This window comes from Musa acuminata, chromosome BXJ3-9 (genome assembly GCF_036884655.1).
Source record: "Musa acuminata AAA Group cultivar baxijiao chromosome BXJ3-9, Cavendish_Baxijiao_AAA, whole genome shotgun sequence".
Taxonomy (NCBI): Eukaryota; Viridiplantae; Streptophyta; class Magnoliopsida; order Zingiberales; family Musaceae; genus Musa; species Musa acuminata.
The window spans coordinates 5,051,019-5,077,473 of NC_088357.1; the positions used below are offsets into that span (position 1 = coordinate 5,051,019).

Consider the following 26,455-nt stretch of genomic DNA (forward strand, 5'->3'; position numbering starts at 1 on the left):
TCTCTTCCTTTCATTTGCAAGAGTTAGTTATAGTTTGATCTATTGTATGACTTCAATTTTTAATCACTCATTGTCAACCTTTCAGATCTTTCTGTCAACCTTGGCTTTAAAACCATATTAAGATTTTAAGATCGGATGAGTCCAAATCATATTGGTCATGACTAACATCCTTGAGATTGAACACCAATGCAACTTATGAAATCGTGAGTCAAACCTAATGTCGCTGGACTATTCAATCCTTAACGATGCCAAACGTACTCATTAACCCTCATTCAATCTTAATTCTCACATAAATATTTTCCTTATAATTATTATAAAGTTACCTAGTTTTTTTTTCCGCAATTAAAAGCTCTGCAGATCTCTGTCATGAACTATTGCTGGAAATAAGATCACTTTCCAATAGAAATGAATCTTATTCCTAATGCTTTAGAAAAATATGTAAAGGACAAAAATCTGACAAGAACTTATAGATACACTCTTCCTCCTCTTGTAATATATCATGTGTATTTTCATTGATAATACATGGAATATTTGAAGAGAGCTTTTTTGAAGATTCAAATGTGAGTAGATTGTGACCCCATAATCATATTTAACCTGCTGCCAACAAAGAATTTGTCCTTTGTTCAATTCTGAATATTCTGATCAGTTTCTTGTCACTCAGTTGTTCTTAAGTGTCAGCACATCTTAGTTTCCACTGCAGTTGAATGGTTTTTTGTTTTCACATTGTTCCCCCAGAAAACTCTGCTGATGTTTAATATGCCTCATTCTTTAATGTGCAACAGCTACAATCCCCTAAATCACTGGAGCACTGACTTGGAGGATCTTGAGATCATCATTCGAAGATACAAGATTTGCAGAACAAATCTTTGCCTTCCTGGCTGTAGCTGATACAGATGCCAAGCTCAGGCACATCAACAAAAGATCATTCTGTATGTCCATGTCAAGTGTCAACCTGCACAGGGCAAGTCCGTTCAAACAAAGAAGCAAATTGTTTTCTTCCTCCCAGTTTAGCTTTCAACATAATTCCCCAAAGGCAGCACCCACACACTTGCAAATTGTTCTTGGAGACAAGAGTAGATCCTCTGTTATTGTCATCTACTGAATGGGGACACTTCATGATGAGCTCGAGCAACAAAAGCAAACAAGCAATAAAGCTGGTAGGTGGATATTTCTTACAGGTTGCTCATTTCTTGGTCCATCAAAAAGTCCTTTTCCTTATTGTTTATGAAGGAATAAGGTAGCAATGAGTACATCTACTTTGAATTGTTTTGGGTATTCTTAATCTGTTGTTAAATTATAATAACAATGGATCTTTTTTTCTCTTTTATATTCACATATATTATTTGATTACTTGAACTGGTTTCGAGTACCTCTTTTTCTCCACCTTGCTCTTCTTTATGTGAACAGATACAATCTTATGATACATTATGCTTTGTTTCTTTTCTCCTTTACACAATGAATAGATAGCACTCAATGTTGGTTAGAAAAGGTAAGAGTGTCTCATGATGGCCATAATTATGGCTTTCATTTCTCCTCAACTTTATTGAGTCGTGTGTTCTACCCCCCAACTAAAAAGTCACCAATACACCTCCTGCAAAAAAATCAGCCAAGGCTAGTTTCCCTTTGTCACAGACACATTAAAGTTCTCCGAAATTTTAGTTTAGTTGTGTATCGCAATGTTGTAACATCTTGAGCTTATAAGAAAGCTAATTATATATTATCTTATTTATCTTATATAATTAATTATTTTTATTATTTTAATTTTTATATTTTTTAAAATTATATTGATATCTCTATACTTACGAAAGTGAAACATTTAATTTTATTTCTCCTTACACTATCGATACTATTGACAAAAATATTATATGTGATCAATGATAAACCGAAATAAGGCAGAATCATCACGTGTTCTATTGACTAATTATAGAGGATAATATGTAATTAGTCCACTTATACGGTTTGAATGGTATATTAACAATAACTTGAATTTAAATAATCGAGTATAATAAAATTATTGAGTCGATAATTATAATCAATCAAATCGTGTTGAATATAATAATATAATTATAGATCGACTCTACATAGAGAAGAAAACATAACATGACTTAAACAAAGATAGAGATATCGGTCAAAAAAGAGACTAAGCTCAATAACACCCACAAAATATTCTATGCAAAAAAAAATCATTTTAATCCCTTCTAATCATACAATTTAAGAATAACTAAAATATACTTAATAATTTATCGTCCATATAGAAGTTATTATATCATAGATAACAAAGATTAACTAAGTCAAAGTGTTATCTATGAGGATGCTGAGAATTTGGACTTTTGTTTTTAATAGTACCTTTGACAAAAAAATATTTTAATAAATATATATGTGATTATAATTTATAAAGATAAATAAAAATAAATTCATATTTTTTTTAGGGGCATATATATATATATAATTATAATTATGCGGTTTTTCCATAAATTATGTTGCATTCAACTTGTTAGGTACACACAGTCTCGTTGGCCATTTCCATTACTCAATCGCCACCGACACAGCTCACTCACAGTTCGGCATGACAGCCCCGTCTCCCACGGGCAATCTCCGCCCCACGATGCCGCACCCACCGCCTCATCCACCGTCCGATCTGATCCATTAATTTACGCCGCAGGGACACCGCAACCGCCGGCACGCTTCCCTCCCTCCTGTCGTCACGTGCCGGCCGGCCCGACGACAGCCCCGGGGAGGGCGCCGGCCCCACGTGACGCCACCGCCCCTCCTCGTGGAACCTTTCCCTCCATCGGATCTTGATCCAGCGGCCCTTCTCGGCCGTCCTTCCCCCGCTCTCTCGGATCCGTTTCCAACGGTCGTCTCGGCCTTCTTTATTTCGATTCCCCGCTCCCCCACCCCCCACCCCTCTCGACGCGCTTTCGTAAAGTATTCGACGTCCAAAACAAGCGTGTGGGGACGACAGCACAGAGAGAGAGAGAGAGAGAGAGAGAGAGAGAGAAGGCTTTAAGACCTCCGTTGGCTCTTCTTCGTCGCCTTCAATCCCTCTCCATCGCACAATTGATTGGGCACATGGAGCTAACACCGATGCCAGCTATCTTTGTAGGGATCTTCCTCATCTGTCACCACCTTAATAGCCGTCTCCTTCGTTTCCTCCCTGAGAAGCTGATCTCCCTGCTCTTGCCTTTTTCTTGGCACCCTCCCTCGAGCAAGGACGGCTTGTCGCCCCCTGCCACCGCTCTCTCCTCCATCTCCTCCTTCAGATCTCCATCGTTCGGTCCCAAGGCGTCAGCCAGGGTGATGGACCCGTCGGAGTTGAAGCGGGTCTTCCAGATGTTCGACCGCAATGGCGACGGACGCATCACGAAGACAGAGCTCAGCGACTCGCTCGAGAACCTGGGGATATACATCCCCGAGGCGGAGCTGGCGTCGATGATCGAGAAGATCGACGTCAACGGGGACGGGTGCGTGGACATGGACGAGTTCGGGGCGCTCTACCGGAGCATCATGGACGAGCGCGACGAGGAGGAGGACATGCGGGAGGCCTTCAACGTGTTCGACCAGAACGGGGACGGGTACATCTCCGTGGAGGAGCTGCGGTCCGTGCTCGTCTCCCTCGGCGTCAAGCAAGGCAGGACCGCGGAGGACTGCCGGATGATGATCAACAAGGTGGACGTCGACGGCGACGGGAGAGTGGACTTTAAGGAGTTCAAGCAGATGATGAAAGGTGGAGGCTTCGCGGCCCTCAGTTAGTAGCTACCGATGCCTGTGGCTGCTATGGACAGAAGATACATAGGGTTGTAGATACTGATGAGGAAATTGAGGTCGGGTGGGGGAAGAAGAATCCTCGGAGAAGGAAGACAAGGAAGGACTCGATCTACGTGACATGCGCACGGTTTGATTTGGTGCTGAAGAGTCTCAGACTTTATCTAGCTTTTCTTTTAATCGGTTTAATAACGTTAATCTTCTTCTTCTTCTTCGTCTTCTTCTTCGTCTTCTTCTGAGCAATGAAATGCTTGGTAGGTTTGGGGTCTTTTGATTCTTTTCCGAGTTCTCTACACTCACTCGTCACGGCCAAAGTGCTCTGTCGACGACTACTGACTGTATATGTTTCGGAGATGGAAGAAATGCATGTCTTCCCTGCACTTTGACCTCATCATCCATGGCTTAACATGAACAGTAAGTACACTGTGAAGTAACAATGTATGCAGATCAAATTTCACTCTGTAGCAGCACCACTTCCTTGATTCCAAATACCAAATCTGAATCCATGCAGTATCCAACCCAACATAAATGTGATTTTTGTTATATTTTTATTTCCTAACTAATAAGAATATCTATTCAAAACAAATAAAATTATAAATTAGTTTTTTGAATATTTATTTCTTATTTATAGTGTTTTATATGAACTTATAATTTTATACGAAGGTATCAAAATTATTATAATTGGACTGATTCACCTTATAAAGTGTTTTAATGCAAAAGATAAATTTTTTTTTTATCTTTAATGATATAGAAAAAAAAGTCGATACTTTTCGTTACATTTAGAAGGTCACAAAATATTTATCATTTTTGGAAAAAAATATTATCTTTATACTTTTTGTTACGTCTCCCTTACTTCATAAATATTTTGTTTTTCGTCTTCCATGTTCTTTACACAATTTGGTCCGATCTTAATCGAATCAAAATAAATAAAAATTGAATCATAAAGAAGAAGAATTCACAGTAATATTGAGAAAGAAGAAGTCCAAGTTTTTTTTTAGATGGGACATCCTTTTCGATTTAATTTGAATCAAATTGGGGCTTTTCGAACCCCAAAAAATAAAATTAATTAATTAATTAAAATTTTTATTCTCAAGAAAAAGATAAAACGATAATATTGAGGATGTGAATAATTGCTTTACGTTTAGCTGAGCCGAAACGACGCATCGCTACTTGGGCTCGATGGAATTGAATCGAACCAGGCTGAACCGGAGAATTACTTCGAACCGAACCATTGTATCAGACAGACTACATGCATCGATCCGAGTCAAACACTTCTCTAATACGGCTCAAATCAGTTTAATTGAGTTTGAGTCGAACCCGAATTGATTGATTCGGTTCAGCTAACTCGACTTATTAAAGCCCCTCGCGCCGCGCGCCGCGTGTGACCCCTCCGTTAACGGTTTAACCAAGTCGTCGCGGCCGGATCCCGTTTTCGCGCGTGCAAGTCGGCGGTGCCTCCGTCTCTCTCTCCACCTTCCGCCGGTGCCCGGTCCTCGCGCTCCCTGCCGCGTTGTATCCACCAGAGGTACCCTTCTCTCTCTCTCTCTCTCCTTGAAGGCAAGTGGTACAGCCCCCTTCCCCCCGATCTCGGCTTCTCCCATACAGAGTCACCTTCCCTCTCCCCCCTTCGGCCGCCCGTCCCCCTCTCTCTCGCGGGGCTCTCAACAGCACGGACGACCGACGGTGCCCGCTCCCCTCTCCTCTTCTTCTTTCCTTCTCTGCTTCTTCCCCAGCTCCTTCCCTTGCTCCCAGCCAGCTTTCTCCTCTCCTTGCTTCTTTCTCTCCCCGACAGTCTCCATGGGTCATCGAAATGCGTTACTTAATTTGTCACTGCTAATTTGCCTAGGATTTTAAATTATCACTGCTAGAATTCTTGTCGAAATACTTGGACTTTTGATGTTAATTTTCTTTTTTTTGTTATTTCTGTTATTATTAATGCTTTATAGATGGGTAAATGAATGTAATTTGATGATTTAGTGATGATAAAATTCATGTTTTGTCTAGTAGCTTTGCTTGGGCAAACTACTAGCGCCTGACAACACTGCTCCTAGAGTTTCCCTTTCTCCCAGATGCATAAATTGGAGTACATCTTTCCTTCTTCCTTGTTTTATGAATCAATCTTGGGAACACCTTGCGATGACAGAATTCATTGGGGCCCGAGATAAGGAGGAATTCTTCCATTTTTTACATTGGGCCCAATAAGGAGACCTCTATAAGGAGAAGAAATAGATTGATCTCAACTTAACTAAAAAAGCTGGTAAAATCTGAAAAGAAGAAAAAGCATTTTGTAAATGCAATTATTATATTGATTGTAAAATTAGAAAATTGGATATTCTTCTTAAACATCAGCCAATCCACTGACAGTTTTCATATGAATCTCTAAACAAGAATATTCTGCCACAGAAAGTTGAGTTGAAGCTGCAACGATAAATTCGACCAGCGAGTTAAATCGTCTGCTTGACCACCAAGCCCTCTATTCTGCCTTTGAGGGTTTAAGTGGCAGGCATTGGTGACATCAGCGGCGGGTGACACGAGGGGTGGACGAACTAAGAGAGGAAGAAGGTACTTTCATTATTAATGTTTTCTTTACTTTTTTTCCTTGTATTTTATGTTCTTTATTTTGATCGTGTCATATGACTGCCACTTTTTTGCTAGGTTTGGAGATGGATATTTCTTTTGAAGATGGGAAAAGGTTATGGTCTCTCATGTGGAACAAAGAAGAGCTGATCACAAGGAAAAGGAGGTTGGACATAATACCTTGATGGGAATGATCGAGAAAAAGGAACTAGTGTTGTCCTTTGAATTGCCAAACTTTTAATCTACTAGAATTAACTTGTTTGGTTATACGTAACCAAGGTTATATGAAAGATATATGTTCAATAAATTAATGTGTTATTATTTTTTTAGTGTTGTACAAAGGACATAAAATTATGCCCAATATGAGTAGTCTGATAGTAAGTATGGATTTGAGATACTAGAGCAAGCATAGGATCCTCATTGTAATATCTGAATCACTTGATGAAGTATTTCTTATGACGAGTGTTAGTAGCTAACCTTTTTATATTGGGAAGTGTTACTATGGATTTGATGGAGTATTTTTTTATTATGGTTTGTGAAAACTTGAAGTTTAATATTCTTCCTTGTTATAACTGACAGAACACTTTGTGCAGATTTTTGATGGGATCAGCTTCTACATCTGAAGGGAGCCCAAAGAAGCATAAAAGACCCAAACTTTTGACAGAATTGTAAGTGCATTAATTATGATGGCCTTATTGATTGCTCTTATTGTTTCTTATCTACAGGTTCATCTCACTGTCTTTGAACATTGTGTCTTAGGATGATGTAAAATGATTAAATATGACTCCAAATACATAAATTGCAAAGAAATAATAGTGAAATACTGCTAATAATAAGACTTTTAATCCTCAGATCTCTTTATTACTCGTGGAGTCCACATTTAATCAATTATCAAGGTGTCCACATATACTCAGATCTCTTTACATGCTTAGTTGTATAATCTATGTGAGTGTTTGGGTCTTTCGATATTTGATGTAGTAAATCACTTGATTTGTTTAATGATAGACTACAGTTATGTATCAGTAATCTGCTGTAGATTTATAGCTTCTGCAATGATTTTTTATAATTGGCTATTTGTCATCAATACCCTCTTCTATACATCATGCCACACTATTTGTGATATTGAACTTCACCATCTTTTTGTTTACCTCTAGCTTTCTTCGCTCTGATAGCTGTTTTGCTAAAAGCTACCAGCATGCTGAGAATGATCTTTCTACCGAAGTTCTTTTTTCCACATAATTCTTAATCTACTTGATGCTGGATTTGATCATTTCATCTTTTGCAATATATGTACACTTAGTTTTGTATCTTTTGCCAGAATTATTTCATGGGTTATCAAAGCTAACAGTCATTTTCTACTGTTGATGTAGGTACTTACTAGAGTCATATGTTAGGAATGATGACCTGCTATCAGAACAGTTGACAAATATTATTGGAAACCCAATAAATTATCATGATGACAAGTCTCTGCATTACACACCCACCTCTAGTCTTTGTCTTTCATCAGTTTCCAATATGTTGGAAGAGCTGGATGAAATGTCCTATCAGGAGCTTACTGCAACAAACAGAAAACTTCGAGGTGTATCACTGCTCCCTCAATTTCCACCTGCTCGGTGTACTGGAAATAGAGGTTTGCTAATTAAACGGGTGAAGAAAAGATTCAATAAATTGCTGTTAAAACTCAAGGATGGGGATGCGTTGCCAGAGCCATTAGTTAAAGCATTGTCCATTATTTATTTGTCTTACACGCATAGATCCAGACATGTTGATATGCTAACATCAGAGTTTTACCCCTTTCCACCAGAGACAGTGGACTTGCAAAATGATATCATGAATGCCCTTTGGTTGCTTCCGAAGGTTAAACATGATGAGCTGAAAGCATTGCATGCATTAATGGATCCAAAAGCTGAAGTTCCTCTAAAGTGTTTCAGGAATGTGCTCAGGAAATACTTGATGGAATATTTGTTTGAATGTAGCGAAACAAGTATCACACAGGAAGCCTTGAGAACCATTGATTTTATAAACAGGAAGATGCACAGTCAGACTCTTGTGTTCTCTAAAGAGACAATACAAGAGGAGGTTGAAGCTGCATTGATCATGAGTCGTTGGCTTAAACAAATGATATCAAGCGTTTTTTCAGAACGAAGTGACAAACAATGTTTTGTGGGGTTTGGTAATGACAAAAACATTAATTCTTTTAATATGGTTGGAACCAACTATTTCATGGGTCTTGGTGACAATGAACATGACCATATGTACAGTTATTGCTCTAATTATGAAGCAGAAGCTACTGGGGAATCAGGACCAGGCGTTTCTAGATCATTCACCACTGGTAGCAACTCTTTTTTAGTCACTGGGACTGGCAATCAAACTAGTGGTAATAGCTCAACGAAGCCTGAAGTTGAGCATGACAATGAAATTGACATAGAGAAACCTTGTATTGAGGAGTTAGAAAAGTTTACTCCTGAAAGGACTTCCCAAAACACAGGAAATATGGGAGTAAAGTCAGTCGAAGAAATCTGTGATGAGACAACATTGGTTGCTTATAAACTTATTGTCTCTATGCTAGATAAATTATTAAAAACAGAAGGTATGCATGCAGATATGTCAACACGAATTTACTTGAATGGTGGCTCATCAGCTTCTGCGGATTTGCAAGGTATGGAAGTTTATAATAAGATAGTTTCCTTCTTGTAAGGCATTCGTACTAAATGATGCTGCCCGGTTGTCCAATAAACATACCAGGTGCCAAAGATATGTTGAAAACTTCGAAAGAGCAGATGAGGTCTATTATTTTTGTACGAACTGTTGAGGAGCTAATACCTTCTTTGACAAAGAGGTATTGTCTTCTTTGCCTTAAGCAAAATAATACTGGATCTAAATAGTGAGGCACAAATGAATTTCTGATTTCTGCATTTGCTGACTAAGTTGGTTTGAGAGGGACTGGATTTTTAACTTCTCATTTTGACTCTTGCTAATACTGCAGTTGTATCAGAAGAGTGAAGAATTTGATGGAGAGCTGATATAGATTTCTTTCCCAAGATGATTCAAGTTTGTAAAAGGAGCATAGTTGCTGGCAGACACCAGAGATCATCTGGAGTCAATGACATCGTGCACTTCTCGAGTCCAAAATTGGAATCAAATAAAAAATTCCCAACTGGAGAAATTATAATTTTTGTAAACCAGTTAATGCACTGGTGACTTGAATCTCACTCTCTCACTGTCTATTCATTTCTCTATCTATCTGTAAAGTTCAGTAGGTTTATGTACTGTTTTTGCTTTTGTTTGTTTGAATTTTTCTTTAGACATACATTTAAGTGTTCATAGAATTTATGCCTTTGTCAGGTTTGATGCATGATACGATGAACATAGTAATATCTTCTTCTGATCGAAAACATAGTGGCTTTGTTGCAGTAGCAATGAACTTTGAGTTTTATGGAATTCCGGTCATGAATTGCCTATATGGTACTGGAACAAATGTCCGAGGGTCTATCCACCCTTTTGCATACAATTGACTAGTACTAGATGACATGAACCGATGATTCTTTTGCTTGCTGTTCTTATTTGTTTCTAGCACCTAAACTTGGACATTTCCGGTACAAACTGCCAAATCTTCTGGACATCTTTCTTTGACCAACAGAATCTGTTATGTTGTATATTTCTCAGTAAATGTTTGTTACTTTGCCTTCAAATGGTTCTCTTCATTTGAACTTACATGGAGCAGGTACTGAATCCCTGATAATGTTTGCAAGATACAAGAGCTTCTTAAAGCTGCAGATCGACTTCTTACCGTGAACCTTTGAAGTTTAATACAGACTTAGGTTCCAGTGTCTCTCTTGTTCAATCACCAGCAATGGAGATACTAGGTATGCTTTTACTGCTTTATACCTGTTTATTATCATTGCATCATTATATCTTTGTTTGTGTTAGTTTTGGTTACTCAAGCTCGAGAACCAGAAGCGTTCTCCATACGGAAAGGACCTTCATTCAGCAACAGTCAACCACTTGTCAAACTTGAGAGGGTTCGTTGCTCTGCTGCAAGGTTCAGCAGAGATAGATCTAGGCTTGTGGTGACCAAAAGCAACTCTGCCATCAGTGTTCAAGATTGTTGTAGTTTCACTGCAGATCCTTTGAGATAGTTCCCACATGGAGACAAAGTGGCAGCAAGAAGGGATGGTATCTCCAGACATTCCATAAATCCACTACACCACTGGATAAGAATGTTGTGCTGTGGAAAGTCCACACTAGTGCATCTATGTATCAGCATTTCCAAAATAACATGTCTAAGTACACATGGTTTGGATCTGTGAGTCTCTTTCTTATGTAGATGGTAGAATATGTGAAATGATTATTTGATATTAATTAAATTCTCAGGCCATCAATTATATTCAGCTCTGATGAATCTGTTGCCTGTCGAGTGGCAACAAATGAGATTCAGTTCCTTGACTGAAGGATTTTTCTAAAGGAACCATTTATAGGTTAAGACCACCTGTTGTTGCTGCAACTGAGCTGTCAAAGACTTCTGGGTCTTACATTGCAGCATTTGTACCAGAATCAAAGTTTGTTAATCCTAATCTATCTAGGCAATATTTATGCAAAAATTTGGTTCTGATAACATTTTGTCTTCTCGCTCAGGGTATTCCTACCAGTGTTCAAATCTTTTATTGTTATAAGGATGCACAATCTCAGCCCATTGCAAGATGGAGTTTCTTTTGCTGTTTCACGGTGGCATTCCATTGGAATAAGATTTCTTCTGGAGTTCTAGCAGTTGCTTAATCTGATGTTGATAAAAGCAACCAGAGTTGCTATGGTGAGTCTAAATCGAACTATTTAACAACTGATGGAAGCCATGAGGGACTTGTTTCTCTTTCTAAGTTTTCAGTTGGGTTTCTCAAATCTTATAATCCCTAGAATTAGCAAAGTCAGACTGGTGTGATTGATTGTAATAAAATGGCACTGTGCATGATGTTCAGTGGTGTTGTTCAGGTTTGGAGTTTGCATTTGTTTATGGATGTATCCTTCTTGTGCTTCTTGTGGCCTAGTTTTCTTCTGCACATTGGTCATTTGGGGTTTGTTTTTGCTTCTTGCTTCTGTTGTGATCCTTCACTAATCCCAGTTATGCCTGCAAGAGCAACAATATTTGATAGGAAATGCAATCCTTTGGTCGAGCTTGGTCAAGTTCCTCACAACACAATCAGATTCAACCTGGATGGAATATGTATCCTTTAGTTATCAATCCAGTTGGCTTGTTATTTGTGGTTATGTTGATAGAAGGCTCTTTTTTATTAGTTATCGAGCAAATCAGTAAGTGAGTTACTTTGCACATCGGCTCATTCTTATGTCCTTAACTTCTCTTTTTATCGCATTATATGTTTGGCTGGCTTTGGTAATTTATCTGGTGACATGGTATGTTAGAGGAATGGTGAATGCATTTATTCTGTTTGTTATATGACATCAGTTGCTTGTTGCATATGTATTTACACAAAGGCTTCTGTATATTGCTTGATTGGTTGATTCACAAAGTGGTGGTATTCCTTGGTAGCATTTCAACAGTAATTTTGTCTGTCCTTCTTAGGAATTCACAAATAAGTTTACCCTTAATTATTTTGCTATGATATGAGCTTGCATTAAGGTTTTTCTGTTGAGTCTAGTGAGGATGAATGCTACTAACTTGTTATATTTCAAGATAACTGACACATTAACTCGATGAATCTGGAACAAGAAAAAAAAAAAAGCTTCAACCCAAGTTAATGTGTCAGTGTTTTTTTCCGTCAGGTCATGACAATTAATGTTAGAGCAGAGGGCTTAATTAAGAAAGAATTACCTGTTGATGGGCATATCCTATTTTGCCATGTCATTGATGCTTATGATTACTGTAGTGGGAGGTTTAGCTGAGAATAGTGCAAGAAAGAAGCATCATGTCATTGATGCTTGTATCACAGGTACCTGTGTGATACAAGAAAGAAACATCATGAGAATAGGGCAAACTTCTCCATGGTACTACCAGGGGGTGACAGAAATCAATTGGATGGCAATTGAGACTGTAACTACAAATTTGCAAATGTCTTGTATGGATCGAATACTTCATTCAGGAAGAGGAAATCATTTTACCTTTGTAACCAGAGCTCTTTCACCAGCATCATCTTTGTGAGCAATTAGAGTGAGTTGCAAGAATATCCCTGTATCAAGAAAAATGAACTATGACATCTATGAACTGCTATTTCCCCCAGAGCTTCTTGGTTTTCTTCTACAGACTATTTAGCTTCACTGGTTTCATTTGTTTAAAGCTTCATGATTGATGACATCCTTGTGAGGCGAAATAAATCTGTGGTGCTTCCATAATCCCTCCTCCTCAACTTGGTGGCCTTCTACACTGCTAAAACAGACATGCTAAACATGGATGCTGAGCCTGTCTCTAGGTATGAATTAATCTGCTGCTACCAGGGATGAATGTTTCCATATATCCAGATAAATTCTTAAACCGTGTTCATAGTCGAGTTAGGAGAGTTCTATACAAGCATATATATTGAAATCAGCACCAGTAAGCTGTCTAAAAAATCATGCTCAAGAAAAGATTTAATGCACTGGAGCATGTTATGAGCCCAAGACTTTCACCTGCTGTTATGTTTATATTATGTTTATAAAACTGAAAGCAACAACTAATTATGTTTTCCAGATTCATATATATTACAAACTCATTCAGATCATCAAAAGCCACATCCATACAATTTGTTGATGAAAGTGAAACTAAGTGTATCATTGATTACGACGAATACAAAGTGTGGGTGAACTCCTTTAACAAGTTGAACAACAAGAATACTTGAAGGGATTGTCTCCATTTTCTTACATAAACTAAGATTCGGTACTCTCAAAATGGATGTAAACAGACAATAATTTCAATCACTTTCTTCCCCGTATCTCTCTTCCCCGTATCTCTCATAGCAAGTCCGCACTACAAACGCCAGCCACTTAGGATTGTGCCACAATGTTGGCGTTGCAACAATCTCACGTTCCAACCAATCCTTTCTCACCACTCCTTTCCGAGCAACACTCCGGTAGAACTTGCGCCATTTCTTCATAGCACGTGTCAAGCGGACACTGGCTTTAGCTCCAAAAAGATACTTGATATAGTCCCTGACAAGACGTGTTATTTCCTCGCCACTGATCATTAGGACATACTGCAATGCCAAACAGATATTATCAAGGGATTTGTTTGGTTTAGAAAGGTACGACATACAACGGATAATACAGAAATTAACCCTGATGACAGAATGATCCACCACAACTCCAACATGTAAGGCTAGACTTCTTGATGGAGGTAGATCCATTTAATTCTTTATAAATTCTGATAAATCATATTTTCTTTCGAGATAGTTACTAAAATTTCCATAAAGTGAAAGCACAGTCTTGAATCAACTTGTTATCGAGGCAGTTCTAATCAAGCAAAAATGAAGTGAAAGGCGCACAATGGGTATAATCAAGAGAAGACCATTTAATCAAAGTTTAGTTACTAGGTGCCACACTTGATTGTCGATACCTAGTAATATGTTTCTTGTGGTGATATGTTTTGGGAAAAATACCTAAAAAAGATTAAAAAACCATGGACATGGCCATAATCTGGTGCGACGCATATTCTTGAATAAGTTTCCAAATTTATTATATCTTTACCAATCAGACAAAATAGTAAAGTAACTGGTGATAATAAAGGGAAAACAAACCTCCTTTCTATTTACCAGCTTCAAATCATGAAATCTAGAACAATAATTTTAACAAAAACGAGAAACCTACAATCCTTTAGGATCAATCAGGATGTGTCACGATTATAATGAATAATCAACACTAAAAGAAAAAGTGGAACTTATCAGAAATCAAAGGGATGAGCATAGAAATACTGCACTAAAAGGAGCATACTTGTATTCAAACTGTAATATGGGCTTTTTAAAGTTTTTTCTTTTGTTAAATATGAAAAAAGAACAAGAATATGATCAAACATTTTAATTCAACAAATTGCAAGATACATAATCAGCACATGGAGTAACATAATCAGAAACAACACCAGGTAATTATTTACGGAAGCTATTGTTTTCTACACTAGCCAAAAATGATAAGAATTGCTTACCAGCAACACTACAACGATTACTGCCATAATCACCTGCAGGAGTTCATCAAATTGTCCTGCAAAACCTTCATCTTCTGGTCCACCAGAACCATCCCCACCACCGCCACCAGATATTCCATCACCTCCATCATCATCAAATTGCCTTTCCTGTGCCCTCTCTCTCAACATATCCTGCACTGTTAGCTCTCTCCTAAAAGTAAAACCTCCAACAGCTTTCTTTAGTGTTTCCCATGAAAAAGGCTGCTCCAGATTCAAAAACATATAAAGTATGCCACAATTTAGGTAACAAAACAAGATATTTCCGATTAAATTAGATGCTAACTCATAGCTGATTGCCTACTCCAACGGCTGAAGTTTATACAAACACAACACCACTCCAATACATAGTAAAGAGTTTTTCACATGGTTTGTACTTTGTAAACATGTTAACTAAAATGATTATATCACACGGTGACTAAAGAAAGAGTAAATGATCAGTGGTTAAATATCCCCAACAATGTGAAAACAGAACATGTAGAAGGAAAAAAACAAGAAAAGTTTCTTCGAGTATGTGGACAATAAGCAAGGATTGCTAGTTCTGCATGCTTCCTGTCAAGCTGAGCCAAGCACAGGGGTGCATGCTACATGATATGCTTACATATGAGATCATCACATGCCCAGCTAAGGCAGAGGCCTTGCAGCACGGCCAGAATGGCATGAGGCACATACCTTGCTGCCAAAGTCTACACATGCTTACAACTTTAAAACAAAAATAATATTGCAACCATAAAAAGCCTACCTCGTTTTCACTCTTAGAGTCTCCCTTTTTCCCAGATGCATAAACTGGAGCACATCTTCCACTCTTTCGTGCATTATGAATCAATCTCGGGAACACCTTGTGTTGACAGAACTCAATAGATGGAGAGGCATATAAGTATGTAGCATTTGAGTATAAGGCCCGAGATAAGGAAGAAAATTTTCTTCCATGTCTTGCATCCGGCCGAATAAGGAGACCTCTATTAGGAGAAGAAAGAGATTGAACATGACTCATCCTAATCCAGAAAGCAAAAGTCCAGTAATCTCGAATGAAGTCAGCAAATATCTGTAAAATTAACAAAGGTGGAATGGAGAGTTAAAGACATAACAACAACTTACATCAACCCATGAAAACTTACTAAAATCTGGGACAGTCTCAGCTTAACAAAAAAAAGCTGGTAAAAGCTAAAAAGAAGAAGCATATTGTAAGTGCAATAATTACATCGATTGTAAAATTAGAAAATTGGATATTCTTCTTAAATATCATGCAATCCACAGACTTTTATATGTGAATCTCCAAAAGGAAGTATTGTTAACAACAAAGAGCATGAAATGCAGGCTTACAGATCATAGATGTGTCACAGATAAAAGGTGATTATAATTGTTTCAAAAGGCATCACTCATGATAAGATGGACCAACATTCTTGAAAACATGATCAAGTAAAACAAAATTGATGGAACAAAATTTGGTTATTCCTTTGAAACCCAAAGACAAATCTCATATTTCTTACAATTAAACTAAACAAACCACGCAATAGAAAATGAAGTTAAACACCGAAAGACATACTAAATTATGTCTCACTGGAGTTGAGAATTGCTTCTTTGTTCGAAGGAAATACAAATAGCAAATGAAGGGGTTTTTTCGAAGGAAAATCTTGATATAGAAGAAAAGAAATATAAACAAGAAACCCTATATGCTACCAGCTCTCCTCAACAACAATCCAAGGAGCCATTGATCCGCGAAACGAGGCCCAAATAGGATCCCGTACTGACCCTTATCCACACCCCGCAAAGAACTCCAAGGTGCTGTGAATGACTAGACTACCTCATGCAGCGGATCACCGGAGACACCACGAGGAGGCGATAACACACCTTGGATCGGACAGGTGGCGGAGGCCGGTTGAGACAACGCCAAGTAGTGGCGGAGGACGGGCGGAGTCGCTGGGGTTCCCGATGTCGGGGCGGCGGACTTGCTCGAGTGAGCAGGAGATAGCGAGATAAAAGCTAGCTATTGTCACGTGTAATACACGTGATCAGAATAAGTTTTTGTCAGGAACAAGGTTATCAAACTCGCGATCCAGACCGTAGGATCGTGCGATCTTAGGGTCCGGATTAAGTCTTGCGAGTTGACCCGGCCTCGAAACGTAAATAGAATGAACTCAGGTTGACTCGCGATCCGACTCGGTACAATCGGTCGACTCAATGCGTTAATATAAGAGAGAAGAAGAATGAAAGAGAGAAGCGGAGGCCGCGAAGGCCAAGTGACCGAGCGACGAACGAGCCCTAGCTTTTTCTTTGCTGCCGCTGCCAACATCGCCGGGGATCCACCTCCTCTCGGCCGCTACCGCAAGGCACCTTTGTCGCAGCACAAGTCGCCTCCTCTCGCCGGTACTCTTCTTACTAATCGCTTCTCCTCCCGTCTCCTCCCTTTCCTTCCGTCTCTCGTCTCGTTTGCTAATGGTTGTTTATGGTTTCTCAGATTTCTGTCTTTTAGGGTTTAAGCGTTGGACATTGGCTACGTCAGGCGGCGGGTGACGCAAGAAGAACAAATAGAGGAAGAAGGTGCATTATCCATTATAATGTTTTATTTTCCTTTTTTCCTTGTAATTTATATTTTATATTTTGATTTTTTTCGTATGGCTGTCACTTTTTCCGCTAGATTTGAAGATGGATATTTCTTTTGAAGATGGGAAAAGGTTATGGTCTCTTATGTGGAACAAAGAAGAGCTGATCACAAAGAAAAGGAGGTTGGCCATAATACCTTCACGGAAACAATAGAGAAAAAGGAACTAGTTGGCCTTTGAATTTCCAAATTTCTAACTAACTAGAATTATGTTGTTTGGTTATACTTAAACAAGGTAGTATGAAAGATATATGTTGAACAAATTAATATGTTATTATTTCTTTTAGTGTTGTCCCAAGGACATAAAATTATGCCCAATATGAGTAGTCTAAGAGTAAGTTTGGATTTGAGGTTCTACGGCAAGCGCAGGATCCTCATCATCCTATCTGATTCACTTGATGAAGCAATGTTTATAACGAGTGTCGGTAGCTAACCTTATTTATCTTAGGACGTGCATGCTTTTATCTTTTCTAAATGAAAGGTGCACATGATTTGTGAAAACCTGAAGTGTGATATTTTTCCTTATTATTACTGACACAACACTTTGTGCAGATTTTTGATGGGATCACTGTTAGCTTCTACATCTGAGGGGAGCCAAAAGAAGTTTAAAAGACCCAAATTTTTGTCAGACTTGTAAGTGCATTAATTATGATTGCCCACAGGATTATCCCATTTTTTTTAACATTCTATCTTTTATTATGATACAAAACAATTAAATCCTGCTCCAAATGCATAAATTGCAAAGAAGTAAGCTAATAATGCAATAAACTGCTAATAACGAGACTTTTAATCCTCGGATCTCTTTAATCGAGGTGTTCATGTTTAATCAATTATCAATTTATAACTGAAAACTTGCTAGATTAAGCAAATGTTCTTTTATAGGAGGACTATTATCATATCCTTTCCTTTTCCAGTGATTTGTTTGTGGCAAGCTCTTTCAGTTAATTGTCCTAAAATGTTCCAACAAACAATTTGGTGATCTAGATTTATTCTTCAAGTGTACTATGGGAGCTAATAGTTAATAGCTAATGACCATGTATGGATGGATTATACTTTACAATTTTTTTAAATCTTTTGTTTTATATCTTTATTGAATTTTTATTTTTATCCTTGTTCTTTATGTCATTCTTTGTTCCTTGTTCATAACTTCGCATATATTTATTTTTGTGATCATTTTTCATCTTTTATTCCATTCGTATCATCCTTTATATTGTAGAATATCATTCAATATATTTTAAATATATTATTTATAAAACTCTCCTCCTTGATACAGTGAAAATAAAGGGTATAGCTAATTTTTATGCCGTTTTATTTTTTTAACTTTTGGATTTTAGTTTGGCTCAATCCTTCTTTATCCATATTCTTTTCCAAACTTCCAATCTCGTCGTTGATCATGCTTTGAAACTTATAGCAGATGATATCTTCTAGAAACCATTGGAAACTAGGTCAAATGATACATTGGTAGATTATGTTATATTTATTATGAATGTACAAGAAAATTATGTTATATTCATTATGAATGTACAATAACAACTTGTAGATGAAGAGTATGCAGATCCAAATTGTATTGACATGGTTATATAATTTTTCGACATAACATCAGCTTACTTGGTGTGTGTCCATAGAAGATAACTCTCGTATAGGAGAAAGATTAATTCTTTGAAGTTTGTCCTACAGGAGTTGCATCCTTGTAGGAAATCAAACCTTATCGATCCTTTGAACATAGTGCTCACTTCCTAGGTGCTACTTGGGAAGTATATTCTCCCATGTGCCACCTGGGGATTCCTGAGCATTGAAATTGACAGTTTATTCCTTCCATGCCATTTTTTCAGCCAATAATTGGATAAAATCCTATCACAAAACAGTAACTGGCCTATTGTGACACCATATGACAAAAACAACACTTTTTGTACACATGTTTATGGGCACATCAGAATTGTGTCTACCTAAAAACATTAACTTTGTGGACTCCAATATCCCAGACACAAGTATGCTCCTAACACAAACCATAACTTGTCCTAGCAATATGTGGACACCTTTGAATGGGTTCACATAACACGCAGCAGTATTTTTCTTTGTCGCAATATATTTTGCAACATGCCAATCAACACAACAGTCCTTGGGTCTTAAAAAGTAGTCATAGCAGGTGGCAGCAACAATGAAGACCACCATGGCTATTTGCAAGGGTGAATTATAGATTGCAGGTGCAGTGAAACCATTGTTAGGCATCCATCATAATAGGTGGCTACTATTCTGGCCACTCTACAATGGGCTTATAGTACCCTATTAAGAAGCTTTTTAACCAACCAATGCAATTAACTCTTATTAAATTTCTAGATCTAAGTTAATCAATTCAATTTGAACCAGTTTAAATGGAATAGTTTCTTAATCCAAATATTTATTCTTGCTTTGCTTTACATCCCTGGCCTTGCTTTTACTATCATATTGTGGATGATGGATGATCATATCACTTCTGCAATTTTGACATTATATAAGTAATGGATATCTGGTTATATTTTGATATTATATATTATTACCACTTCACATGAAACATACATGCTTAGTTCTATTATCTATGTGAAAATTTGGTCTTTCAATATTTGATGTAGTAAATCACTTGATTTGTTTGACAATAGACTACGGTACCAGTGATCTGCTTTAGATTTATAGCACCTGCAATAATTTTTGGTAGTTGGCTATTCATCATGAATACCCTCTGCTGTTACATCTTGCCACAATATTTGTGATATTGCACTTCAGCATCTTTTTGTTTACCTCTAGCTTTCTCCTATCTAAGAGCTCTTTTGCTAAAAGCTACATGCATGCAGAGAATAATCTTTCTACTGTATTTTTTATTCCCACATAAGTTTTCATCTACATGAATATGGATATCTTGATCGTTTCAACTTGCAATATATGTTTACTTAGTTTTGTATATTTTGCCATGATTATTGCATGGGTTATCAAAACTAATGGTCATTTGCTGCTGTTGGTGCAGGTACTTACTAGAGTCATATGTTCGGAATGATGAAGTAAGTTTCTATGTTAATCAGTTGATATGTTATAACCTTAATACTAGAGTATGAAAATTTCTTAATACTTCAAGTCAGTCATGATACCACAAGTCGAGTAGCACTTGCACATACAAATGGGAATTATTATCTGGAGCTAACAGGATCAAGCTTATTTTCTGTAAAAGGAAGGACAATTTGTTCCATTGCTAGGCAGTTGATATTAGATCTAAGAACTTGCAGGATTGGGATCATGTTCAGTGTCGGCTAGGGATTTTGCAATTTGGATTGGTCAGAATTGGTTAAACTGACATGACGTGCTAGTGTCGCATCATATTAGACCACTAATATCATGTCAATTGACATGATTTGCTGGAACAAATTATGCTAGATGACTAAAGAGGAAAGGAAAATTTTCTAAAAATATTACACGTGTTTATTTAGGGGTAATTTTTAGTGTATGCATTTACCTACCACCAACATCCTATCAGACAGAAGGGCTACAGGTTTTTCTTTTTTGCCTTACCATGAACTCTTTTCAGTGCCTACTTCCATCAATCCCTTAGGTGCCATCTTCAGATTGGCTTGAAGGCTGCAAAGTTTTAACTTGTGGTGGAGATGTGTATGCTGAGGTGTATTGCTTTAGTAAATGAGATGGAATACATTTTAATATTTGGTGGAGATGAGTATGTTGAAGTGTATTGCTTTAGTAAATGGAGTACATACGATTATTGGAATTGGTTAGCATGAAAAAGAAGAGCAGCACAATGTTTGACGCTGCAGGCAGTGCAGAATTTAGGGAGGGTCTATGTTCACAGTGAGCAAAATTTTAAGGTAGTTTAGACATTTTGAAAGTTGAAACAAGATTTTAACTGCAGTATAAGGAAAGATGTGTGTATTTAATTTAGACGATAATGGAGAATTTGAAAAAAAACAAGAAATAAAAATAATGGGTTAAGATATAATGGATCTTTAGTTATTGGAGGATTGTCCGTTGGCAAAAGCCGCAAAACTAATTGGTTGGAAACGATCCATATAATTGACGTCAAATAGTTCACAACAGAGGCTTGTTGCAAAATTATGCATTATCTTGCTGATCTGTTTATTTATTAGGCATAACTTCTTCAAAGTGTTCTTGAGCACAGCCACATGGTATTTTTTCCATTGATCCAACAACTGCTTAGTGAGGAAGTAGCCAGCTCGTCTTATTTTCTAAGACCTGCCAGACGACTAGGAACTTAATATTTTCTGTAGTGGTTTTCATTTAACATGTTTCTCTTATTTCTTTATCCATTGTAAAAGGAAGCCTGTCATTACTGCCTATACATAAGAGTGAATCGTCATCTGGAGCCCAAGACTTGACCAGACAAGTTCAACTCTACTATTTAGCAGAAAGCAGTCTTTTAGTCCTCCTTACAAACTTAAATCATTCATTGTGTAATTTGGGTTGAGCTAATACTAATCCTACCATTGAGCTATGATCTAGGCTCGTAAGTTTTTGACACAGTTTTATGTTGGTTATTAGTGGCCTAACACAATCCTCCATCTTTTTCATTTGAATTTGGCGTCAACATTGGTGGTGTTTTTAAAACTTGTAATAGTACCCAAAAAGAATAATTACATTGCAGATAATGAAACTAATCATTTATTTGGGAATAAAGGAATGCCACTAGAAACTACTGAGGCCCTTGAATTATGCTTTGTGGTTGTGCATAAATGCAGTACATGAAAAGTTTTAACACATCAGCTATCTAGGTTTCTTTTCAAGAATGTAGATAATATGGTGGATTTTGCTCTCCGTGGTATTAATTAATGACTTTTGGCAGTAATTATGTAGTGGCTTGGCTGATTTAGTATTAATTGCATGTATAATGAATGCATTTAGAAGACCAAATTCTCCCTGCATGAAGTTATTTTAATATCTTTCAAAAGTTTATGGTTTTGAGAAATATCAAACTTCCTTTAGTATATTGATCTTTGACAGCAAAACATTGATTTCCTGTCATTCTTTTAGACAATCACCAAGCTAGTCATTCGGCGTTACTATGATTATTCATTGCCAATTTCTGTTTGCTTAAAATGACTTATTTACCAGGTTACCAGTAAATCAGTCAGGATTACTGTTGAAAGAAGTTTTGCATGTTGTAGTTGTGAAAGCCACCATGTGGTTCAGGACTACTTGCAACTTTTTCAAACAAATGACGGGGAAAATAGGTGCAATAATGGTCTCCCATTGAAACAGTTGACACCGTCTTTGCATAATGCTCATATCTCTAGTCTTTGTCTTTCATCTGTTTCCAATATGTTGGTAGAGCTGGATGAAATGTCCTATCAGGAGCTTGCTGCAACAAGCAGAAAACTTCGAGGTGTATCACTGGTCCCTCAATTTCCACCTGCCCGGTGTACTGGAAAGAGGGATTTGATTATTGAACGGGTGAAGAAAAGGTTCAATAAATTGCTGTCAAATCTCAAGAATGGGGATGCATTGCCAGAGCCATTAGTTAAAGCATTGTCCATTATTTATTTATCTTACAAGCATAGATCTAGACATATTGATATGCTAACATCAGAGCTGTACCCCTTTCCACCAGAGACAGTTGGTTTGCACAATGATATCATAAATGCCCTTTGGTTGCTTCCGAAGGTTAAACACGATGAGCTTAAAGCTTTGCACACTTTACTGGATCCAAAAGTTGAAGTTCCTATAAAATGTTTCAGGAATGCACTAAGGAAATACTTGATAGAATATTTGTTCGAATGCAGTGAAACAAGTATCACACAGGAAGCATTGAAAACTATTGATTTTATAAACAGGAAGATGCAAAGTCAGACTCTTGTGTTCTCTAAAGAGACAATAGAAGAGGAGGTTGAAGCCGTAATGATCACAAGCCGTCAGCTTAAACAAATTACATCAAGGGTTTTTTCAGGACGGAGTGATGATGCAAGACAATGTTTCAAGGGGTTTGGTGATGACAAGAACATTAATTCTTTTAGTATTGTTGGAACTGACTATTTTATGAGTCTTGGTGACAATGAAAATGGGCAGATGTATAGTTCTTGCTCTAATTATGAAGCAGAAGCCAATGGGGATTCAGGACGAGGCGTCTCCACATCATTCACCACTAGTAGCAACTCTTTTTTACTCACTGAGACTGCTGATAAAATTAGTGGTAATAACACAAAGATGCCTGAAGTTGAGCATGATAATGATATTGATATAGAGAAACCTTGTATTGAGGAGTCAGAAAAGCTTACTCCTGAAAGGACTTCCCAAAACACAGGAAGCATGGGAAGAAAGTCGGTCCAAGAAATCTGTGATGAGACAGCATTGGTTGCTTATAAACTTATTGGTTCTATGCTAGATAAATTAATAAAAACAGAAGGCCTAGATGCAGATATGTCAACAAGAATTTACTTGAATGGTGGATCATTAGCTTCTGCAGATTTGCAAGGTATGGAAGTTTATCATAAGACAGTTTCCTTCTTGTAAGGCATTTGTACTGAATGAAGCTGCCATTGGTTGTCCAATAAACATACCAGGTGGCATGGATATTTTGAAAACTTCGAAGGAGCAGACAAGGTCTCGTATTTTTGTTCAAACTGTTGAGGAGCTAGTACCTTCTTTGACAAAGAGGTTACACCTTCTTCACCTTAAGCAAAATAATGCACAATCTAAATATTAAGGCACAAATGAATTTCTGATTTCTGCATATGCTGATTAAGTTGGCTTGGGAGGAACTGAATTTTTAGCTTCTTATTTTGTATCTTGAGCTTCTTATTTTGTATCTTGCTAATGCTGCAGTTGTATTAGAAGAGTGAAGAATTTGATGGAGAGCTGATTTAGATTTCTTTCCCAAGGTGATTCAAGTTTATAAAAGGAGCATAGTGGCTGGCAGACACCAGAGATCATCTGGAGTCAATGACATCATGCACTCCTCGGAGTCCAAATTTTGGACTCAAATAAAAAATTCCCAACTGGAGAAACTATAATTTTTCTTAACCAGTTAATGCACTGGTGACTTGAATCTCACTCTCTCTTGGTATACTCATATCTCTATCTATCTATAAAGTTCAGTAGGTTTATGTACTGTTTGTGCTTTTGTTGTTTTGAATTTTTCTTTAAACATTACATTAAATGTTCATATAATTTATGCCTTCAGAAGTTTATCTATAAGAAATGAATGTGTGAGAAGATAAAATTTACATTTGACATTTTAGATAGCATATACCAGAAGCTGGGATGAAGAACCCAAATCCTTGGTCTCATAGTAGAAAAGAAGGTTGAGAAAAAAAAGGATGGAATTGGAAAGGAGGAAAATTAGTGGGGTTATTAGGAAGTACACTAGCCATATCCAATGAGACCTTGTTCATATAACCCTCCCTTGAGAGAGAAAAATGTATTGCTTATATCATTAATTATCGAGTCAAAGTTTAAGTGTTGGATTTGATTACCTGTCGGGTCAACCAGCTGATTGATTTAGCCATATTGTCATATAAGATTAGTAGAAGTGAAAAACAGTGTTACTTTGGCCCAGGGCCAGAGTGATGAAGAGAGCAAAACACTTGTGGATCAACAATGAACATAAATGATCAAACATATGATCTCTTAGGCTATGTAGACTAATAAGGTAAGGTAAGCAGTACATAGTCATAAGTTTCAAAACAACTAAAGAAAATAATAAGAAGTTATTTCATGATACTGTTTTGTTTATAAAGTTTGTAAAATTCTCTTAAATATATCATCATGCTCATCGTGAAGTAACAGATCCTCTGGTATCATCAATTCAGATTAAATCTTTTATTTTTCTGTTCTTCAAAAACAATTTCATGTGATATACAACAGTACACAGTAAAAGATCTTTAACACAAATTAGGCTGGAACATGTAGCATACAAAAGTGAAGGAATATTGAAATGTAAAAGAAACAAACTCAGAAGAACATTTTCTTTCATTGTGATGCTTAAATGTATTCTTGCCCATTCTTTTGCTGTCCAGAATGTATAGAAGAAAAAACTGACACTTGTGATTGTCACCTCTATTCGGATTTAATCTTCCATATATTTTCTATTGTTCTTTTGCTGTTGCCTACTTCTACTTGTTAAAGTCTAAGTTGAATTATAATTTTAGATACATTGATATTTGGATGAATGGTTCTATCTTGACAGGGTCTCGACCTCTAAACTCAAGGGACTAATTGTTAATTCCCTATTTGTAATGACTCTCATAATCCTGCTTTATTCCATCTGGTGCGAAGCACAAATTGATCTTTCTGGAAGGACTAATAGGTCTGAGGGATGCAAAGGATAATTTTCTTCTCCAATCCCGTCTAATCATGTCCTTATATAACTTTGTCATGGAATATGATGGTCATCTTAGATCTGTTTTTAATACTGCAGACTTGGGATGAATTGTCAAGAAAATATAGTTGCAGCGGGATGCAAACAATGTAACACATGCATCCACTGATCGCAGAGCAATCTTAGCAGGTCTCTTCTGGACTTCGCCACCCGTTCTACAGATTCTGGATGTGACGGATGCCATTTGAAGAATCCCAAAGGCACCACTCCACATCTGCGTGCAATTTCTTTTGTCATATTTACATCCCAAGAGCTGCAGATTCTAATTCTAATGCTAATTTTGTTCTTAACATGATACAATATTAATCAATATTTATTATTTTTTTCAGTTGAGACCAAATGGTGTAGATTGATAACAGTATTGGGATACCAATTCGGTAGATTATTATAATCTTTTTTGATCATTTGATGCTTGTTTATTAAAACGCTGTCAACCCTTTCTTTATCATCAAAGATGGATGTATAACAATGTATGTACTTCTAGGGATTTAAAGAATGAATTTTTTAATGAATCATCGATGAGATTTAGTACGATTTTGTGCCCTAAAAAGCATCGAACAAAAAATAACATTGACCCGCTAATCTATATGAAACTAAATGTGATCTTATCATAATTCTATATAAAGTTATATTTACGACGATATATCAGATCCCATGGCACCGGTAAGATGTGCCCCCAGCACATTCAAAGTCGCAAACCGGTTCTCCTACTCGACCGTTATCGTGAACCGGACGGCCCAGGATCCGGGTCACGGCCGCAATTGGCGCGCACGTAACCAGAGACGGGCCCACCGTTTCGAAACCGAAACGACTTTGCCCTCCCCAACCGTCTTCGCCGCGGTGAGCTGCGTCGTCTCGACTGGAATCTTCCAATCACGGAACGAGTAATCGAGCCGAGCATGTCATGGATCGGGTCGGAAAGAACTACCCACCGCACGGGATCGTCGTGTGCTCTCACATTTCGGCGGCGTCCGGAAGAGCTTTTTCG

At 37.4% G+C, this 26,455-nt stretch overlaps 4 protein-coding genes and 1 pseudogene across 7 annotated transcripts; 4 read left to right on the plus strand and 1 right to left on the minus strand.

The window, feature by feature from the left end:
• Positions 1-3,028: 3,028 nt before the first annotated feature.
• LOC135648932 (calmodulin-like protein 3) lies at positions 3,029-4,156 on the plus strand. The gene has a single exon (XM_065166957.1). The coding sequence runs from the start codon at positions 3,073-3,075 to the stop codon at positions 3,751-3,753; it is 681 nt and encodes a 226-aa protein (XP_065023029.1). The 5' UTR covers positions 3,029-3,072; the 3' UTR covers positions 3,754-4,156.
• Positions 4,157-5,157: 1,001 nt separating this feature from the next.
• On the plus strand, positions 5,158-9,652 carry LOC103997488 (uncharacterized). 2 transcript variants are annotated; one of them, XM_009418729.3, is made up of 7 exons: positions 5,158-5,290; positions 6,154-6,327; positions 6,421-6,508; positions 6,936-7,010; positions 7,713-9,001; positions 9,088-9,181; positions 9,329-9,652. In XM_009418729.3, the coding sequence occupies exons 3-7, from the start codon at positions 6,429-6,431 to the stop codon at positions 9,363-9,365; spliced, it is 1,575 nt and encodes a 524-aa protein (XP_009417004.2). In that variant the 5' UTR covers positions 5,158-5,290; positions 6,154-6,327; positions 6,421-6,428; the 3' UTR covers positions 9,366-9,652. The 2 variants fall into 2 exon arrangements, with proteins under 2 accessions (XP_009417004.2, XP_009417003.2); XM_009418728.3 differs by having other exon boundaries at positions 5,161-5,290; positions 6,169-6,327.
• A 145-nt stretch (positions 9,653-9,797) lies between these two features.
• LOC135649884 (eukaryotic translation initiation factor 2A-like) lies at positions 9,798-11,756 on the plus strand (annotated as a pseudogene).
• A 1,290-nt stretch (positions 11,757-13,046) lies between these two features.
• LOC135649885 (uncharacterized) lies at positions 13,047-16,447 on the minus strand. The gene is made up of 4 exons (XM_065168815.1): positions 16,302-16,447; positions 15,240-15,542; positions 14,462-14,701; positions 13,047-13,520 (listed from the first exon to the last, which is right to left on the minus strand). Exons 2-4 carry the CDS (start codon positions 15,489-15,491, stop codon positions 13,239-13,241), a joined length of 774 nt encoding a protein of 257 aa, XP_065024887.1. The 5' UTR covers positions 15,492-15,542; positions 16,302-16,447; the 3' UTR covers positions 13,047-13,238.
• Positions 16,448-16,692: 245 nt separating this feature from the next.
• Positions 16,693-25,795, plus strand: LOC103997486 (uncharacterized). 3 transcript variants are annotated; one of them, XM_065168814.1, is made up of 10 exons: positions 16,693-16,864; positions 16,956-17,038; positions 17,136-17,223; positions 17,652-17,732; positions 20,098-20,131; positions 22,206-23,562; positions 23,651-23,744; positions 23,913-24,150; positions 25,276-25,395; positions 25,507-25,795. In XM_065168814.1, exons 3-8 carry the CDS (start codon positions 17,144-17,146, stop codon positions 23,947-23,949), a joined length of 1,683 nt encoding a protein of 560 aa, XP_065024886.1. In that variant the 5' UTR covers positions 16,693-16,864; positions 16,956-17,038; positions 17,136-17,143; the 3' UTR covers positions 23,950-24,150; positions 25,276-25,395; positions 25,507-25,795. The 3 variants fall into 3 exon arrangements, with proteins under 3 accessions (XP_065024886.1, XP_009417001.2, XP_018674111.2); XM_009418726.3 differs by having other exon boundaries at positions 25,276-25,795; XM_018818566.2 differs by lacking the exon at positions 17,136-17,223 and having other exon boundaries at positions 25,276-25,795.
• Positions 25,796-26,455: the final 660 nt, after the last annotated feature.

Coding starts and splice junctions, on each gene's coding strand:
- LOC135648932 (XM_065166957.1), top strand. CDS start 3,073: ATGGAGCTAACACCGATGCCAGCTATCTTTGTAGGGATCTTCCTCATC.
- LOC103997488 (XM_009418729.3), top strand. CDS start 6,429: ATGGATATTTCTTTTGAAGATGGGAAAAGGTTATGGTCTCTCATGTGG. Junction 6,509..6,935: donor CTGATCACAAGGAAAAGGAG/GTTGGACATAAT, acceptor CACTTTGTGCAG/ATTTTTGATGGGATCAGCTT. Junction 9,002..9,087: donor AGCTTCTGCGGATTTGCAAG/GTATGGAAGTTT, acceptor TAAACATACCAG/GTGCCAAAGATATGTTGAAA.
- LOC135649885 (XM_065168815.1), bottom strand. CDS start 15,491: ATGAGTCATGTTCAATCTCTTTCTTCTCCTAATAGAGGTCTCCTTATT. Junction 14,702..15,239: donor ACTCTAAGAGTGAAAACGAG/GTAGGCTTTTTA, acceptor AATCTGGAGCAG/CCTTTTTCATGGGAAACACT. Junction 13,521..14,461: donor TAATCGTTGTAGTGTTGCTG/GTAAGCAATTCT, acceptor TTGGCATTGCAG/TATGTCCTAATGATCAGTGG.
- LOC103997486 (XM_009418726.3), top strand. CDS start 17,144: ATGGATATTTCTTTTGAAGATGGGAAAAGGTTATGGTCTCTTATGTGG. Junction 17,224..17,651: donor CTGATCACAAAGAAAAGGAG/GTTGGCCATAAT, acceptor CACTTTGTGCAG/ATTTTTGATGGGATCACTGT. Junction 23,745..23,912: donor GTACCTTCTTTGACAAAGAG/GTTACACCTTCT, acceptor CTAATGCTGCAG/TTGTATTAGAAGAGTGAAGA.